This window comes from Mus caroli, chromosome 1 (assembly GCF_900094665.2).
Source record: "Mus caroli chromosome 1, CAROLI_EIJ_v1.1, whole genome shotgun sequence".
Lineage (NCBI taxonomy): Eukaryota > Metazoa > Chordata > Mammalia > Rodentia > Muridae > Mus > Mus caroli.
In genome coordinates, this window is record NC_034570.1 from 970,768 (window position 1) to 990,114 (window position 19,347).

Sequence of the window (19,347 nt, forward strand, 5' to 3'; positions counted from 1 at the left end):
AAGAAAGAAAGAAAGGAAGGAAGGAAGGAAGGAAGGAAGGAAGGAAGGAAGGAAGGAAGGAAGGAAGGAAGGAAGGAAGGAAGGAAGGAGAATCTACATTTAAAACAAACAGACATGAGTGTAGAAAGGGAGTGACTTGGGGAAGGTAAGCCAGAAAAAATGATATGGAGACAAAAGAAAGTAAGGGATGAATATAATCAGGAATGTCATGATGAAAGCCACTATCTTGTATAAATAACACATACTAATAGTATTTAGAAAAGAGAAAACATACAAAAGCCTTTTGAAAGTAATTGCTTCTCATGTATATTTGTTAATGATAGGAGGAACAGAAGTTGTTCTTGGCAACTTTTTAGATGTATTTCAAATTTCATGTTTTTTTTTCTTGAACATGCCTACAATACTTTTAATCAATTGTTTAAACTTAATAGTAATGTGCCACATAAAATGTGCAAAGCAGGAAATCTGGAAATATTAAGAAATTACTCTAGAGGATTAGAAGATGACAAGTCCATTTACCATTTGCTTCCTCTTGGATTTTAGGTGGATGATTTATTTGCATTTCTGTAAAAGTAAAAGTAAAAGTGAAGTGAATATTAGCTCTGTTTAGTGGCATTATAAATGAGAACAACAAGGAGTGTGAATTTAATTCCTTAACAGTGATAAATCCATCAGCTGATTCCTTATGCTGAGTAGGGTATACAACATCACCAAGACACACTTCCAAATATTTGTATATTCTCTGTAAGAGATAGCTGTCCATGTCACATTAGCAATGAGGACATTCTGGGACATCATGGGAGGTTATCTTCCATGATGTTTGGTTGTAACAAAATCATCTTGCACTTTCTTCCACTGAGAGTTGCCTTAATCCTCACCTTGACAATAAAGTTCAATTTCTGAATGCATTAAGCCTTGGGACATGAAGGGAATCCACCTGACGAAAACGGAAAACAGGAGAAGAAAATAAGAAAATTCACTTTCTTGTGTTTTTTTCCCGAATTCTAGCCATTGCCCACTTTCCATTCTCCCCTCCTAGTGCTCTTCATCCCACTCCTCCTTCCTCTGGCCTCCGAGAGGGTGGGCCCCCACAACAGACTTCCCCACTTCCCTGGGTCCTCAAGTCAATCTAAGATTAGCTGCATCTTCTCCCACTGAGGCCAGACCAAGCAGACCTCTGCTATATATGTGCTGGTGGGAGAGGAGGTTCAGTACAGCCTGTAAATGCTGCCTAGTTGGTGGCTCAGTCTCTGGAAACTCCCTGGGATCCAGGTTAGTTGAGACTGCTGCTCTTCCTATCGAGTCACCCTCCCCTTCAGCTTCTTCAAACCTTCCCCCAATTCAACCATAGGGGTTCCTGACTTCAGTTCAATGGTTGGGTGTAAGTATCTGCATATATCTCAGTCAGCTGCAATTAAAGGCTCTCAAAGGACAGCCATTATAGATTCCTGTCTTCAGTCTCTTCTCCATTTTGTCTCTGCAGTTCTTTTAGACAGAAACAATACAGCTCATGTATCCTGCCTGTTTGGTGGCTCAGTGTCTGAGAGATCTTGGGGATCCAGGTTAGTTGAGACTACTGGTCTTTCTTGCTTTTTATAATCAGTTTAATTTGCTTCTTTTCTGTACACTGAAAGTTAACTACACACACACACACACACAAGTGTGTGTGTGTGTGTAATTACCAAGAGCAATCCAGCATATTATATCCTCATTTTTAGGTCTCTAACCAGGAGCAAATGACTGAGGTGTTCATTAACATATCAAAGAAAACCCTGGCCACCAGGTTCTCCCAGCATCCCTCAGTCTGTACTTGTTACAGGGGCCTCCTGGTTGTCATACCCCTCCCCCTCCCCTAAACACTCTATCCCAGGTATCAGGTTGGGATTCCTTCCCCACAGCTCCTTTGGTCCTTATATAACAGCCATTTTGGCAATGCCAGTCTCTTGGCCAGCCTTTTGACCAATCTCTTGGTCCAGGCCACCCTCTTGGTTGGTAAATCCTCTTCCCCCTTCCCTTCCTCCTCTCTTCACATGGCCTGACTAAAGGCCATGTTCACTCTAGACTCTCTCAGATGTCTGTTTGTCTTTGCCTATTCTTTCCCTTTTAGCTACAATAAACCTATTCCTTCACCATTCCTAGGAGCAGTCATGTTTTTCCTTTTTTAGTTATTCTTTTCATTCAGTCCTCATTGTGTTTATGTTGTAGCTATAGCTCATAGAATAAAATGTCCCTGATCTGGGCATCTCAGCTTCAATCCCGAGCTCTGAGTGAACCCCACAGGAACTGCAGCAAGTTGTGCTGGGCCAAACTAGAACCCTAAGAAGTGTAACCCACTCACTGCCTGAGGAAACTTTTCACAGAAAAATGAAATGTCACCATTTAAATTTTTCCTCTGTGGAAGTATGACTTGTCACATGCCTTGATGTAAAATTTTTCCCTTGATGATTAAATTATATTACCTTAAAACACATTGAAACTATAACCACATTGGAGAATGTACATAAAGTAATATGCATGTTAGCAGATTCCCCAAGATAACCAGACTTCTGTGTCACAAGCTTTCTGCTGAAGAACAATGTCAAAACCAGTTTGACCTGAACCGGCAGGTCATTTTTCAGTGTCAGCATCCTAATGGAGAGGACTAAGATATCAGAAATAAGGAATGTAGGACTCAGGAAGTCTTTCAAAAGCTCTGTCTTAATGTCAAGCAAGGTTATTAAGAATCACAGAATCTGCTGTAGAGATGGCTCAGTGGTTAAGAGCACTGGCTGCTCTTCTGTACATCTTGAGTTTAATTCCCAGCAACCTTATAGTGGCCCACAACCATCTGCAATGGAATCTGATGCCCTCTTCTGGCACTTAGGTATACATGTACATAGAGTACTCATATGCATAAAATAAATAAATATTTTTTAAAAATCACAGAATCTTATATATACTTTTGCAGGGGAAAATGGAACACAGTAAGCAGAAAACAATCATATAGTGACATTGGGATCAGGTCAGCCAAAGCTAATCAAACAATGTTGCACAAAGCGAATGTAGGATACCTCATGTGACACAGACAGAACACATAATCATAAGCCTTTAGGGAGAAAAAGTTGATTTTCCGTGTCTAAATCTACAGCTCCCCACCCCAAAGCCCTAACCCCGGCCATTAATGACTCAGCCAAATATTCTTGATTTTAGCAAAGAACTGGCTTTCTCCAAACACCAGGATCTCAGGAAAGCCTTGGATCAGCCTGGATCCCAACACTAGACTCAAAAAATCAACTTTTTCTTTACTGATTTTTGCATTTTGGGGACTTAGTTTTGCTGACTAAATGATCTGCCTCATTTATAGAACTGTTGTCAACCGGAAATGAAAAAGCCATTGGAAGGATTTCATGTGCTCTTAAGTAGAAATGTCATGGTTATATTCCCCCACCCACCCCAAACCACAGTTACTACTACTCTGTTTTCAAATGAATATCCATTTTTTTCCCATTTATCTATCTGTCAACTCAGTAAAGAGCTAGAAAGTTTGATAAATACTGGGGCTATAAAAGCAGCCAAAATATGGATTCTGACCCAGAGCTCCCACTATCAGAGAAATTTAAAAATAACATGCATGACAAATTGTGGTAAATGTGATAGGAAATACATCAGCACTATCTAGTCTCCTTTTCTCTCTTTACTGTAAAGAATATAACCAACCCTGAATAGCAGAGATGAAAGGTACACAAAAATGAGCCAAAATATTTCAACAAAGAATCAACACTGAACTGAAGAGTGAATAATAAGCAGTTTCCTTATAGGCACTGGAGAGGGCAGGAATGGCCACAGAGTAAGATACCAACAGTTACAAAGAGCATGTGATGGGCTGGCTTCATGAGTTTATGAGTGAGACTGGTATACAGGATAATAGAGGCTGTAGGGTACTTGTGTGGGGATCTGAGACTATCAAGAGCCAGAGCTACAGGGCCAATTCACTACACTAGCATTGAAATAGCCAGATGAACAGCTGTAAGATGAATTGTTAGTGTGTACAGTCCTAGTCAGCTGTCAGGATCACTTATGTCTCCATTTAATAAAGCTAAAAGAGATTTCATTTTCTGATTGCTGCAACTCACATTGTGCATAGTCTTTCTCTGCTGTAATCTAATAACACATATGCCATATGTTATACTTTTTGTTTTCCTGCAATTATGCAATCTTGATTAATAAAATGGGCTTTAATTACTGTGCCTCCATTTTCCAGAAAGACTGTCTCCATAATAAATTTGAACTATTAGGTGTAGCAAGCCCATTACCATTCCATTACTCAGGAGACAGAGATAGGAGAATTGTGAGTTTGAAGCCTGAGCTGCATGAGTTCCTGCTTCAAACAAAACAAACAAACAAACAAACAAACAAAAAACATTTATACATAAATCAGGGCTAGGGAAGAGACCTATTTCGCAGACTATTTATACACACCCATAAGCTGAACCTGTGGTGAAAGTTATAATGCCATCATTCAATTCAGCAGATAAAGGCAAATCTTCAGATACACAGTACATACAAAGCCAGGACCCCACGAGACTTTCTTTCTTAAAACTCTCTGTCTCTGTCTCTCTGTCTCTCTGTCTCTCTGTCTCTCTCTGTCTCTCTCTTTGTCTCTCTCTGTCTCTGTCTCTGTCTCTCTCTCTCTTTCTCTCTCTCTCTCTCTCACACACACACACACAAACACAAACACATACACACATACACACAAACACACACACATACACACAAGGGGGAAAGGGGAGCTAGGGTAGGACTTGGACCTCCCTAAACCTCAGTTTCCTCATCATTAAGGAAGATAATACACCTATAAAATGGTAAAATGGAGTTAAACATGTATTAATTAATCACAATCACAGAAAGTGATGAATGAGTAAGAAGTGTTAATCATTACTCTTGAGTCTCATTGCCAAGGACAGTGCTCATTCTTAGTTGACGTTATAGCAAATATACTCAGGGCGAAACACATCCTTTCTCAAGACACGCTATGAAGAGGAAGACCTTGTGTTTTGATGATGGCAGGACAATGAGACATCTGGCTTAGTCAGTCAAGTAGTCTTTCTTAAGAGCTTGGCCTAATAGATCCAGAAAGAGTGATCATAATCACTCACAGAGAAGCTCCACAGTATTGCTGAGGCTGGTTGAAAATAAGAGACCAAAATGCAGCTGTAACACAACAGTATGGGAACAGGAAACCTTACAGTAGAAGAAAGGCTGGAAGAAGGGTGTTAAGTGGACTCTACTATCAGTCTCTCTCAGTTTTACCTTACCACCAATCCTTCCCTCCAGAGTCTGCTCGTGAAGACAGCCAAACAGATTGTAGTGCCCTAAATGATCTGTCTGTAGTACACACTTCTCTTTTTCATATGTGTATGTCTGAATACGACCAAGGGTCTCTATTCTTTCATATGTGTGCTTCTGAAGGCCTGTCTAGGCATGTAGCTAAGCCCCTCAGTGCACACTTTGGTTAATACATAAAACAATTAAAACCACAAAGTTAACTAACTAGGGCTTGGAGGTAAAGCTTATGAAACAGATTTCTGTATTAGGTAAAGAAGGTTCCCCAAAGGCTCAAACAGGAGTGCTGGAGAACTGGGCTTTGTGGAAAAGATAGAAAGGGAGTAGAGTATAGTTGATCTGCCCAAGTTTGCTTACCCAGGTTACTGCACATAGCATCTATGCACTAGCAAGTGAATATATATCACCCCTCCCCCAATTACTATTGAGTACTTTTACACTGGCTTCAACAAAAATACAAAACTAAAGTTTCTCTATCTTCATGATGAAAATAGAAAGCATTTGGTTGGTACTACCCTAAAACATATGAGCTGTTATTGCTTCATTCTTCAGCTCCTTCTTCCTTCCACCATTTTAACCTTCCTTCTCTACTCGCCTACTCAGTAATTGTCCTCTCTCTGGCTCCTGGAGCCTGCAAGGTCTCCAAGGTGGCAATCACCTGGGCCTCTCTCTGGTTTCTGAACCTTGCTATACCCTCTGGAGTGCCCACCACATAGACATCTGCCTACTAGGTCCACCAGGGCTTCACTGCACAGGCAACTCTCTACATACTAAGTCTGTAGCTTCTTTATGCACTTCTGGCCTCTATCATAATGGATCTCTCCCTTGGGTGGAGTTCCTGCTTGTTCCTCCTTGTTCCTCATGGCTACACTTTTCTATGTCCCTCAGCTCCCTCCTGGAGCCTATTGGAACCCTCCCTATAGTGGGGTTTGTTCTGAACCCTTCCTCCTTTCGCATCAGACTCGATTCCTACCTCTACCTCAGAAATTATATTAAAGACTTGCTGCCTTACTGTAAACAGCTTGGCCTCAGTGGCCAAAGATGGCACATTAAATTCCTGTTCTAAATTCCTGTAGATTTTAAGAACTTCTACTACTACATAAGCACATGATCCCAAAGTCTGTTATCTCTAGAATTTTACAATTTCCCATTCTTAAATCTTTTATCTCTTTCATTTCTCAGTGCTCTGTTCTCAAAAAATCTTTTAATACTATTGTGTAAACACTTTTTATCTCAGTATTTATAAGTTCATTGGGTATCATTAAATAATTGTAAACTCTGTAACAAAAAGCTTAAAACTTGTAACAAAAAGTTGAATCTTAAATTGTCATATGTGACTCATCACTTCTTTAGAAAAATAGATTTACTTAATGTATATGTAACTTGGATTCAACTCTTGTTTAAAAATAGATCCACTAGGAAAATAAATATTTTAAATAGCAACCATGTGACTTGCCTCCATTTTGGTTGATAACTTCATCAAGATGGAAGCAACCGTGTGACTGGTAGCCATCTTTTCTAAATTTAAGGGGTATATGCCATAAAATTTCACCACCATGCTGGTTAAGATAACACTGTGATTTACAGCAACTAAAGTGCCAATTATAAAACTTCTTAGTCCTGCTGAGACCTCTTCTTATGATCATATGCCCTTTTAGTTTAAGGAGACAATAACAAGTCTCCAAATACTCGGATTAGGATCGATTAAATATAATCAAGATTTATAAATTCTTAAGATTATAAAGGCCAACTCAATTTAACAGAAATTGACTTACAGATTTATGTCTAACCACTTATGTCCTTGCCAACAATGTTCAATGCCAGAATAAATTTCTAAGGCTTACTCATATTACCAAAAACTGTCCTAAAGATATATGTCTAAAGTTTTAGTTTGATGCTAAAAGATCTTCAACTCAAAAATTTTAAGGCCCAAACTTAATAAGGACAAAGCTGTAAAATCTTAACATTATGAAAGTTAGTAACTTATAAACTGTTAAAGATAATTAAAACAGGCAATTTATGCTTATAAATTGTCAATTTTATTTTTTCATATTTCAAGTTTCTTTTATTTTAATTTTATTAGATATTTTATTTATTTACATTTCAAATGTTATCCACTTTCCTGGTTTCCACTCTGAAAACCCCCTACCCCATCCCAGCCCCCTGCTCATCAACCCACATTCTCCTGCTTTCCTGTCCTGGCATTCCCCTACACTGGGGCATGGAGCCTTCTTAGGACCAAGGACCTCTCCTCCCACTGATGTCTAAACAAGACTATCCTCTGCTACATATGCAGCTGGAGCCGTGGATCCCTCCATGTGTACTCTTTGGTTGGTGGTTTAGTCCCTGAGAGCTCTGGGGGAGGGGGTACTGATTGGTTCATATTGTTGTTACTTCTCCTATAGGGATGCAAGCTCCTTCAGTTCCTTTGGTCCTTTCTGTGGGTCCTCCATTGAAGATCTTGTGCTCAGTCCAATGGTTTCCTGGGAACATCCACCTCTATATTTGTCAAGCACTGGAAGAAACTCTCAGGAGACAACTGTCAACAAGCACTTGTTGGTATCCACAATAGTGTTTGGGTTTGACTGTATATGGGAATGATCCTCAGGTGGGGCAGTCTCTAGATAATCTTTCCTTCAGTCTCTGCTCCACACTTTATCTCTGTATCTCCTCCCATGGGTATTTTGTTCTTCTTTCTAAGAAGGACCGAAGTATCCATACTTTGGACTTCCTTCTTCATGAGCTTCATTTGGCCTATGATCTGTATCTTGGATATTCTGAGCTTCTCTGCTAATATCCACTTATCCGTGAGTGCATACCGTGCATGTTCTTTTGTGATTCGGTTACCTCACTCAGGATATTTTCTAGTTCCATCCATTTGCCTAAGAATTTGATAAATTCATAGTTTTTAGTAGCTGAGTAGTACTCCATTGTGTAAATGCACCACATTTCCTGTATCCATTCTTCTGTTGAGGGACATCTGGGTTCTTTCCAGCTTCTGACTATTATAAATAAGGTTGCTATGAATACAGTGGAGCATGTGTCCTTATTACATGTTGGAGCATCTTCTGGGTATATGCCCAGGAGTGATATAACTGGGTCCACCGGTAGTACTATATTCACTTTTCTGAGGAACCACCAAACAGATTTCCAGAGTAGTTGCACCAGCTTGCAATCCCACCAGCAGTGGAGGAGTGTTACTCTTTCTCCACATCCTCATCAGCATCTGCTGTCACCTGAGTTTTGATCTTAGCCATTCTTACTGGTGTGAGGGGAAATTTTAGGGTTGTTTTGATTTGCATTTCTGTGATGGCTAAGGATATTGAACATTTCTTTAGGTGTTTCTCAGCCACTCAGTATTCCTCAGTTGAGAATTTTTTGTTTAGCTCTGTACCCCACTTTTAATAGGGTTTTCTGCTTCTCTGGAATCTAACTTCTTGAGTTCTTTGTATATACTGGATATTAGATTAGCTTTCTATTAGATGTAGCATAGGTAAAGATCTTTTCCCAATTTGTTGGTTGCCATTTTGTCCTATTAACAGTGTCCTTTGCCTTACAGAAGCTTTGTAATTTTATGAGGTCCCATTTGTCAATTCTTGATCTTAGAGCATAAGCTATTGGTGTTCTGTTCAGGAAAGTTTCCCCTGTGCCTATGTTCTCAAGGACCTTCCACACTTTCTTTTCTGTTCGTTTCAGTGTATCTGATTTTATGTTGAGGTCCTTGATCAACCTGGACTTGAGCTTTGTACAAGGAGAAGAGAATGGTTCTATTTGCAATCTTCTTGCATGTTAACTGACAGTTAAACCAGCACCATTTGTTGAAAATGCTGTATTTTTTCCACTGGATGGTTTAACGCTTTTGACAAAGATCAAGTGACCATAGGTGTATGGATTCATTTCTGGGTCTTCAATTCTATTCCATTGATCTATCTGCCTGTCACTATTGCTCTGTAGCATATCTTGAGGTCTGAAATGCAGATTCCCCCAGAAGTTCTTTTACTTTTGAGAGTAGTTTTCACTATCATGACTTGTTACATGAGGGGTTTGTTTTTTTTTTTTTTATTCCAGGTGAATTTGAGAATTGCTTTTTCTAACTCTATGAAGAATTGATTTGGAATTTTGATTAAATCTGTAGGTTGTTTTTGGCAAGATGGCCATTTTTACTATATTAATCCTGCCAATCCATGAGTATGGGAGATCTTTCCAACTTCTGAGGTCTTCTACTTCTTTCTTCAGAGACTCGAAGTTCTTGTTATGCAGATCTTTCACTTGTTTGGTTAGAGTCACACCAAGCTACATTATATTGTTTGTGACTATGTGAAGGGTTTTGTTTCCACAATTTCTTTCTCAGCCTGTTCATCCTTTGAGTATACGAAGGCTACTGATTTATTTGAGTTAAATTTATATCGGGCCACTTAGCTGAAGTTGTTTATCAGCTATAGGAATACTCTATTAGAATTTTTGGTGTCTCTTAAGTATACTATCATATCATCTACAAATAGTGATTGTTAGAATTCTCCCTTTCCAAGTTGTATCCTTTTTACCTCTTTTTGTTGTCTAATTGTTCTAGCCAGGACTTCAAGTACTATATTGAATAAATAGGGAGAGAGTGGGTAAGCTAGTCTCATCCCTGATTTTAGTGAGATTGCATGTCTCTCTCCATTTAGTTTGATGTTGGCTACTGGTTTGCTGTATATTGCATTTACCATGTTTAGGTATGGGCCTTGAATTCCTGATCTTTCCAAAACTTTTAACATGAAAGGATGTGGAATTTTGTTAAATGATTTTTCATCATTTAATGAAATGATCATGTGGTTTTTTTTCCTTTGAGTTTGTTTATGTAGTGGACTACATTGATGAATTTCTGTATATTGAACTATCCCTGCATCCCTGGAATGAAGCCTATTTGATTATGGTTAATGATCGCTTTGATGTGTTCTTGGATTGGGTTGGCAAAAATTTTATTGAGTATTTTTGCATTGATATTCGAAAGGGAAATTGATCTGAAATTCCCTTTCTTTCTTTCTTTGGTCTTTGTGGGGTTTGGTATCAGCATAATTGTGGCTTCATACAATGAATTGGGTAGTTTTGTTTCTGTATCAATTTTGTAGAATAGTTTGAAGAATATTGGTATTAAGTCTGCTTTGAAGGTCTGATAGAATACTACACTAAAACCATCTGATCCCGGGTTTGTTTGTTTGTTTGTTCGTTCGTTTTGGGATTTTGTTGTTGTTGTTGATGTTGTTGTTGTTGGGAGACTTTTTATGACTGCTTCTATTTCTTTAGGGGTTATGGGACTGTTTAGATCATTTATCTGATTCTGATTTAACTTTGGCATTTGGTATCTTTCTAGAAAACTGTCCATTTCATCAAGATTTTCTAGTTGATTGACTATAGGCTTTTATAGTAGGATCTGATGATTTTTTGAATTTCCAAACTTTGGATATTATGTCTTCCTTTTCATTTCTGATATTCTTAATTTGGATACTGTCTCTGTATCTGGTTAGTCTGGCTAAGTGTTTAACTATCTTGTTGATTTTCACAAAGAACCAGCTCCTGGTTTGGTTGATTCTTTATATAGTTCTTTTTGTTTCTACTTGGTTGATTTTAGTCCTGAGTTTGATTATTTCCTGCTGTCTACTCTTCTTGGGTGTATTTGCTTCTTTTAAATCTAGAGCTTTCAGGTGTGCAGTTAAACTGCTAGTGTATACTGTTGATTATTCTTGCATCTCTGACTCCTGATCTCTTTCCTAGCTTTTCTCTCTCCAGTGTTGTGTCCCTTTGTGATTTCTTTATCGTTTCTATTTCCATTTTTATATCCTGGAGGGTTTTGCTCAGTTCCTTCACCAGTTTGGTTGTGTTTTCTTTAATTCTTTAAACAATTTTTATGTTTCCTCTGTAAGGGCTTCTACTTGTTTACCTGTGTTCTCTTGTATTTCTTTATGGGAGTTATTTCTCTCCTTCTTAAAGTTCTTTATCATCATGATGAGATGTGATTTTTAAATCAGAGTCTTGCTTTTCTGGTGTGTTGGGGTAACCGGGGCTTACTGTGGTGGAAGAACTGGGTTCTGATAATGCCAAGTAGCCTTGGTTTCTGTTGCTTATGTTCTTGTACTTGCCTTTTACCATCTGGTTATCTCTGGGGTTAGCTGCTCTTGCTGTCTCTGACTATGGCTTGTCTGTCCTGCAAGTCTGTGTGTCACTATTCCTGGTAGACCAGTTTTCTCTGGGAGGAATTTAGATATGGAGAGCTATAGTACAGGGTCAGCCCTGGGGTGCAGACAGAAACCAGAAGGATCCTGTCCCCAGCTGATCCTTGGTACCTATGTCCTGATGGCTCTGGGAGAGTTTCTCTTGGGCCAGAATTTGAGAAGAAGTGATGGTCTTACCTGTGCTTGCAGGTATGTAGGCACTCCTGGGAGACCAACTCTCTCTTGGCAGTATTTGAGTGTGTAGTTCTGTGGCACATGCTCAGCTTTGGGCACAGACAGAAAGCAGAAGACTCTTATTCCAGGCAGCTCCTCGGTTCCTGTATTCTGAGGATTCCTTGTAGGTTCCTTTGAGCATCAGTGATGGTCCTACCTTCACTTACAAACTTGTCTGAACTCCTGGGAGGCTAGCTCTCTCCTAGCACTATTTGGCTTTGGACCTCTGTGGCAGAGGATCAGCTTCAGGAACAGATCAAATTGTCACTTTTCTAGTGTTCTCAGAGCTATGCTCATAGCCATACTAAATATAGATATAATTTATTTAGTAACAAGCTTTATTTAGCCTCCTATATGTGTTGTCAAGGTTAAGCCTAACTCAAGTAACAACAACAACAACAACAAAAGAGTATAGTTTATTTAAAATCATGTATACTTAACAGATAATAGTCTTTAAACTCTTCAGAGTTTATAGCATTTAAAATGTTTAACAAAAAAAATTTCCCTATGCTAGACAGAATTGCCAGCTCCTACAGCTGACCCTAAAGTGTCCAAAGAAGATGTCACCTGAATTGTGGTAATGCTACCCACTGGGAAAAGAATTGTTCAATGCCTTGCCTGCTGCTAGGGCTCTACCCAAACTGAGAACACATTTGGGTAGGTTGCCCTACTCTGCTGGACAAGGTAGGTTCATTTTCCCAAGTTCCTTCTCAAAGGAAAATCTCTTGAGATCTGGGGCTGGCAGCTTAAGGCCAGTTCTTCTCTATGTGACAGCTAATGATTAAATATTGTCCTATATGACAGGTAAAGACCTATGACCTCTGCCCCCAACTAAGCCATGGAAAGCATGGGAGCCTATGTTAACCATCAAGCTAAAGTTCTCTTATTATTTTAATTGATATATAGAACATTTGGATTATAGTTCCTGCTGTAATTTATCCTGCTCAGATCCTAATAGAGTTGAGAGAGCAAAGTAGCTAGTTTTGTTGGCAAACAAACCAACTATAGCTACATTTTATTCATGCCTCACACCTCAAGCCTCACTTTCCTAGGTCTTCAGTTGAGAACATCAGTTTACTTTGCTTCCAGACTCTGAAAAGGAAACTCACAGATTCCTTTAACACCCTCTCCCCAAGTTTTGGGGATTCCCAAGCTTTTACTATGACTCAAAGACTTGAGCCCACTGCTCTTTCTACAATATGGATTTTAGTACAATGCTAACATATTGAAAACATTTATCATTTTTTGTAAACTCAAAAATATTACGTAAGCGTGAAAGAATTGACTTGGATCCACCTCTTAAAGATCAACTGGACTCCAGAGATGTATGCCTGTCAGTCAAGAGCTTTTGCTACCATGCCTATTGCCTATTCCTGAGGATAAACTTCCTCTCCCCTGGTCTTGGGACTCTGCTCTACCAACTACCAGGACTATGTATGGGCCTGGACTTTGAATCATAAATCCAAGACACAAATTTTTCCCTAAGCTCTTCAACTAGTGACCTTCTGTCACTAGTCTGTATCTGTTTCAACTGCTTTCCAGTCAACTGAAGACTACAAACTGTACTTCCCTAGCCCCAGGCTGTTCCACTGAACCTGAGCAGCAAGTAAAACAGAGATCACCCTAGCCTGTCCTTTGACTAGCTACCCAACCTTCCTGCCCCACCTTCAGACAGCAACACCCCAATTTAAGCAGGACATAGCTATGGAAGAAAGTAGCTGTCGCTTCATTATGGATCAAAGGCTGGAATTTTAAATCCCAAACCTAGGGAATCTCAGTACCTGTGACTCCTCCCAGCACTTCTAACCCTGCCCGTGTCCTATAACCTCTCCCTCCTAGGGGCTGGGCATCTGCTTTTCTTCCCTCAACCTAATCCCTATATAACTCAAGCTTTTTAGCTACATCAGTCTCTTGTTCCTCTGGTCAAGCCACCTCTCTTGGTAGGTGGCTCCTCTCTTGCTCTCCCTTCCCCCAAGCCCCCACAGTCTGGTTTGTCCTCTGGCAGGCTTCTTCCTAGACTCTTTCCTCTGATGGCTTCCATTTATATCTATAATAAAATATCTACTTATCCATGATTCAGTGGTACTCATCATGTCCTCCTCCTTTGATCTCATTTTTTCATTCAATGTGTTTTCAATGAGCAGCTGATTACCAATATTGAATTGAGAGAAGAAATCCTTCAGTCTATGATTCCACCTCCACCCACAAATAAGCAAGATTCATCTCTACACCTCATTCTGTCAGTTTCCCACCATCACTTCTTGTCACCTTCTCACCAAGGAATGGCTTAAAGTGACAAAGAAGAGCACAGAAATTTGTGGCAGCCAAATACATGCTCAGAATAGCAAGGGATGATTAATACTGGCTTCTTTCAGAAAAAAAGTCAGTGTAATTAAATGATTGCTCACTATCTCCTGATAATTTTTATTATGTTTTCTCCCTATAAAAAGAGTGTTTTAAATTTCTTTACTTCATCAAAACATCTACATCTTTTCAAAGAGTATATTATTCATCTTTTCCTTTTATTTCCAGAAATGAAAAAGAAAATGATTTGTCCATAAGTTATTTTGAAAATAAGCAGATGCATAAATTACTTTTAATGAGACACCTGAAGCTGTTCCTAAGATAGAGAATTAACATAAATATTATGGGACCTCTAAGGTTCTCCACATAGAATTCCATGATGCTAACCCTCTTCTCCCTGCCTTCTCTTATTTTTTTTTCTTTCCAGAAATATTAACTAAATCCCCACTTGGTACAAGAAACCATGCTGAGAATTAAAATGAAATGCTTAAGGCCCTGTCCTTAAGAAGCTTATCATCTGGTATCTAAGACAAACACTTTCACAATGACAGTGATGCTGTGTGGTACATACTGAATGTAGCTCTAAGTGAAATACTTAAGGGGTTTTTGGTTGTAGTTATTATTGATTTTGTTTATTTGTTTTTTAACATTTGATGGTTTTAAAGAAAGTAAACATGAGTTCACTATTGGTGAGAAGCCAGGGAAAGGCTTCATGGGATGGAGAGCTGCTTGCCTGGCACATAAAAAAAATGGAAGTTTATAAAAATACAAGAGAAAAAATAACCTACTATACATGAATTCTTGAGAAATGACCAGTGTAACCTGGAGAATGTTTAAGGAATGGTACAAACTGTACTTTACTCATAAGAATTTTAAAACTAAAAAGACCATGGCCAAGAAGGTTGGCCAATTCATTTGAAACTCATCACCACAGCCCCACACAAAGAGGCAGTCTGGGAGTGAGGTCCTCCTATTAAATGGACTTGTACAAAACAAGTCTACATCATCAAAGGATTGCTTCAGAGTCCTTTCCTGTCCTGCTCACCACAGGACTGAGTCTATGACTTACTTGTAAGCTGACTAATTTGGAAAACACTTCCAGAGCATCCATGATGGTTTTTGTCCTGTGGACAAGACTTTGTTTACAATTTCCTGCAGGCACAGGCATTTCCTGTGATCTTCTTGAAATGACCTTCAGAACTTGCAGAGTCAGTGAGCAAGGGAAATGCTTTGTAAATCACTACAGTAGGGGGGTGTGAGGGCTGTGTAGGGGTGGGTGAGGATGGGTAGGGATTTGGGGGTTGATTATCAGGTTTACAGAGGCTCAAGAATTTCTTGCTCTAAGATGCAGCCTTACCTGTTCTCAAAGGCCCTTCAAGCACAGCATAGCAGAGGAGAGGTAATTATGGGAGAATGTCTTACCATAGGTCAACTGACAATTTTTAGTTTTCAAGATGAAACTATCTTGAGACAAATAATTGTTCTTTGCGTAAAACTCTATATTTCCCCTTTTTACATTCCTGTGATAATTGAATAATTACTCTTGGGCTTTATTACTAGTACTTGAATATGAAAATTAAATGATCATTTTGTTTATGAGTAAGATTGAGACATAATTAAACCTTTAAAATTTTATATTCTAATTTCAAATATTTACCATGATTTCTGTTAAAGATAATCATGTCTTGAGTACAATATTATATTCTAGAAAGCATGGTAGGGAGTGAATGTAAAAAAAATCAAAGACATCTGCCAATCTTGAAGTATTCTATTGTGAGATAAAGTAAGGTAGGCGGATAAACTGGTTAAGTACATCATTAGATGTTGCATCAACTGAGTGTGTCCTGTGAAAGGTGATGATAAAAGAAAACACCCTGGAGGATGCTACACAGCTTCTGAGAATGCTAAGTCGACTTTAGTCACCAGTGCCATCATGTAGGCAAATACAGAAAGGCTGCACCAACTGAGAAAACTGGAGGCCAAAGAGAAAACAGAGAGTACTATTTGCAGGGCCTAGTAGGGTTCTGTGTGGTAGGGGGCAACTTCAACATCAATGAATCCCAGAGGAAGCAAGGAAGGCTACATTAGTCTCCCTGTACAGACTGGCCTCATTTGAACAGAGGGCCTACAGTCCTTTCAGTGAGACCTTTGACTCTTTAAAGCAATCTGTAAGAAGGTACCAAGGAGTGAGTTCATGGGCATGTTCAGACTTGGGGTCTCATTCATTTCAGCGTGGGATATTGTTTAGTTCCAAGTATTTTATAATAATATAATTGTTTTAAAAGAAACACATAAGAGAGAAAAGGCACTGAGGGCTGTAGAAGAAAATATGGATTGAGGCCAAAGTAGAGAAACCATACTATACTGTAGAAGGATTTAGAATTTGAGGATGGTTAGTCTGATCTGAGGTACAAACATCTTTATGTCTTTTGTTTTCCTTTTCCTTTTACCCAGACTGTGTGTTTTTAACCTTTCTCAAAAAGAAAAAGGTAAGAAGCAGGAAGAGAAGTAGAAAGAGAAAGGTATAGATGAAGAAGGTAAGCAGTAGGATGGAAAGGAGGAGTTGAACTGAGGAAAAGACATTTTTTAAGGTACTAACTATGCACTAAACCTGAGAAGCACCCAGGTTCTTCAGTTAGTATACCTGAGTGTTGCACTGCCTCTGACCACAGTGTTGCTTTGAAGAGGAGAGGCAAGCACTACTGTTCTGTCTTGAAAAATCTATTTAGTTCTTAAAATAAATATCAGTTGCTTACATTTAACTTTGAAATCCCTGTGTCTTCTTCCCATAGGTAGCGTTTTTATTTTCAATAACTTGTTTATACAAGTTCATGACAACTCATCTTAGAAATAGGTAAGGACATCACATCTGATGGTGGTGACCCTGGCTCAGAGACTTGGCAATGCAGACCTTTAAGCTTATTAGGTTAATACAATCATATCATGAATCACTATGTTTCTATTAAATACAGATACTAACTCATTTTTAATTGTTTCATCATTATAAACAGGATCACTTATATTACTGTGTGAAATTAGGTAGTTTAGAAAGCTTGGATCTTGTAGTGCACAATGTGTTGCAAGATTCACTCCAGTAGCATCCTGGAGGATTCAAGAATCCTCCCAAACACAATCTGCATTGAAAACCTCACAATATTGGAAGCAGGTCCCTGCAGATGCATTACGTTCTCATTGGAGTAGGACAGGCTTAGTTCAATAACTAGTGTGTTATAAGAAAGACACAAACACTGCAACTAGCAAAATTCATTTGACAATGGCATTAGGTTCCTGAGTAATGCTGCTGTGATCTGAGGATCATCAGCAACCACTCTCAGCCAGGAGAGGACAGTTGGCATAAAATCCCAAAGGCTTCAAGGGTACCATTGCTCAGCAAACTCTGAAATGCCTAAATCCCTGTTGTATTAAAAGAACCAGCTTTGTAGCCATTTGTTACATCAGTTGAAGGAAGCTAGTACAAATAATAAATAAGAAAATAGAAATTTATTCAAAAAGTTGATCAAATGTTTTAATCATTCTAAATAGGACTTTGGTGTTGTTGTCCCAAACCTTGCATGGCCAAAGCTGCACAAATGGCAAACATTCCATGGTATGTATTTTTGTCTTTATTTTACATAGAAAGGACAGAAAATAGTATCTTACAGCATAGAAATAAAGCAAAACAGGCACTATGGGTGTGGAAGGAAGTAAGACTGTTGAGAAACCCAAAGGAAGCATCCATCTATGGTATAGTCACCATGAGCTCTGGTCTACGTCCAACTAAGCTCTCAGCAGGTGAGAGCAGCTGGCAGTCCTTCACCCACATGCAGTTGTGATGCAAAGATTTGCTCTCTGAACAAGCTTTAAGAAGCATGGTTGAGATAACCTTGCTTTTTCCTTTTGTGATGTGTCTAATGAAAAATTGTGCCCCACATTCCAGAAAAACAACGTCTCAAGGTGCACCCTACCCAGCTGCTAACTCTGGGAGTATAAGGACCTTGTACAGGGCACTTCTTGTGCAGCTGCTGGGTACTCCCATCCTCTGTATAGCCTTCCAGCCTTCATATGTCCAAGCTGACAGTACAGAAAAGCTATTGTTGCTGTCTTCTGGATGACCTCTTTCTGCTGTGCATTGTTCCATTTTCAGAGTCACTCTCTACTTCTTTGAGGCTCCTGATTCTTTCAGAGCTAAGAAAGCAGACTCTCTCCCACCTGTTTATATCTGGAGAATGGGAAGGCATAGGTGCTTGGAAGTGTTTTCCTCAACAGATTACTGGAAGGATGAGCAATGATTTCTTCAGGCCCCACTCTGTTTTGAGCATCAAATATTAGGATTTAATGGGCAGGGCATCAAACACTGGCATTTGATATGTCAGTATGGTACATATCTTTTAACCAACATTTGGTTGCTTTATATATGTGGCCAGTAAACTTATTTTAGCTCTAACTCAGCACTAATTATCTCTTCCTTTCAGATGATGGTATTTTAGTATTGCAAACAACAAAAAGTAAGGAGATTTCACATTTGAAAGAAATCACAAGGGTTAATATGACAGAGTGTAGGAAGAATACAAATTGAGGGCCAAGTGAAATACTCACTAGTCATCAGATATGGGGCATAAGATAGGGTTGCCTATAGTGTCTGGAAACAGTGGATTTGGCAGGCTGTCTTCTGTACTATGTGTCTCTGTCACACAGAAAGGCCTGTGGCTTCTAGTTGACCACATTATGCTAGAGGTCAAGACTGAACAAGATCTTGAAGGCTGAACTCCTTGTGACGTGGAATGAAGAAAGTCATGCCCAGGTAAAATGGGCCCATTCCATGGGGCATAAGCAATGTGCAGCAGAATCTTTTCAGGTGATAAAAGATGCTCTTATTTCACAAAATCTTGCCAAAAGATAGCTATAAGAGCAAATTGGTAACATTTGGGGGTGAAGTTGGAATGTAAAGCTGCTAACAAACAAAACAACTTGTTTTTTGTTTGTTTGTTTGTTGTTTCTGAGGTTTTTGTTTTGTTTTGGTTTGGTTTTCCTTGCTTAGCTTTGTTTTTTTATTAGGCAATTAAAATTGCTGAAAATTTACCAATGTGGAGATGTAATTAAAATAAAGCTTTTAGAATATTTCCTCTTTTTCTTCTCAAAAGTTTACGAGGAAAAACTACCTAATAAAATATTAAAGGTCAAAACCGAAGTTACAACAAAGATAAATATGAAAAGAAAAGTCCAAGTGAAGTCAAAGTGATGCTGATTACTTTGGTGGTTGATGTAGTATAGTTTCTGCTGCTGAAATAAAACACTG

General features: G+C 38.9%; 1 protein-coding gene across 1 annotated transcript in view; it reads right to left on the minus strand.

The window, feature by feature from the left end:
• Positions 1-19,347, minus strand: part of LOC110310329 (oxygen-regulated protein 1) — a 268,949-nt gene that overhangs the window by 4,324 nt on the left and 245,278 nt on the right. The window contains exons 23-24 of the mRNA XM_029485010.1: positions 879-937; positions 520-564 (exon numbers count right to left, since the gene is read on the minus strand). Of these exons, the coding sequence (XP_029340870.1) occupies positions 520-564; positions 879-937 (104 nt within the window). The remainder of the gene's footprint in view (positions 1-519; positions 565-878; positions 938-19,347) is intronic.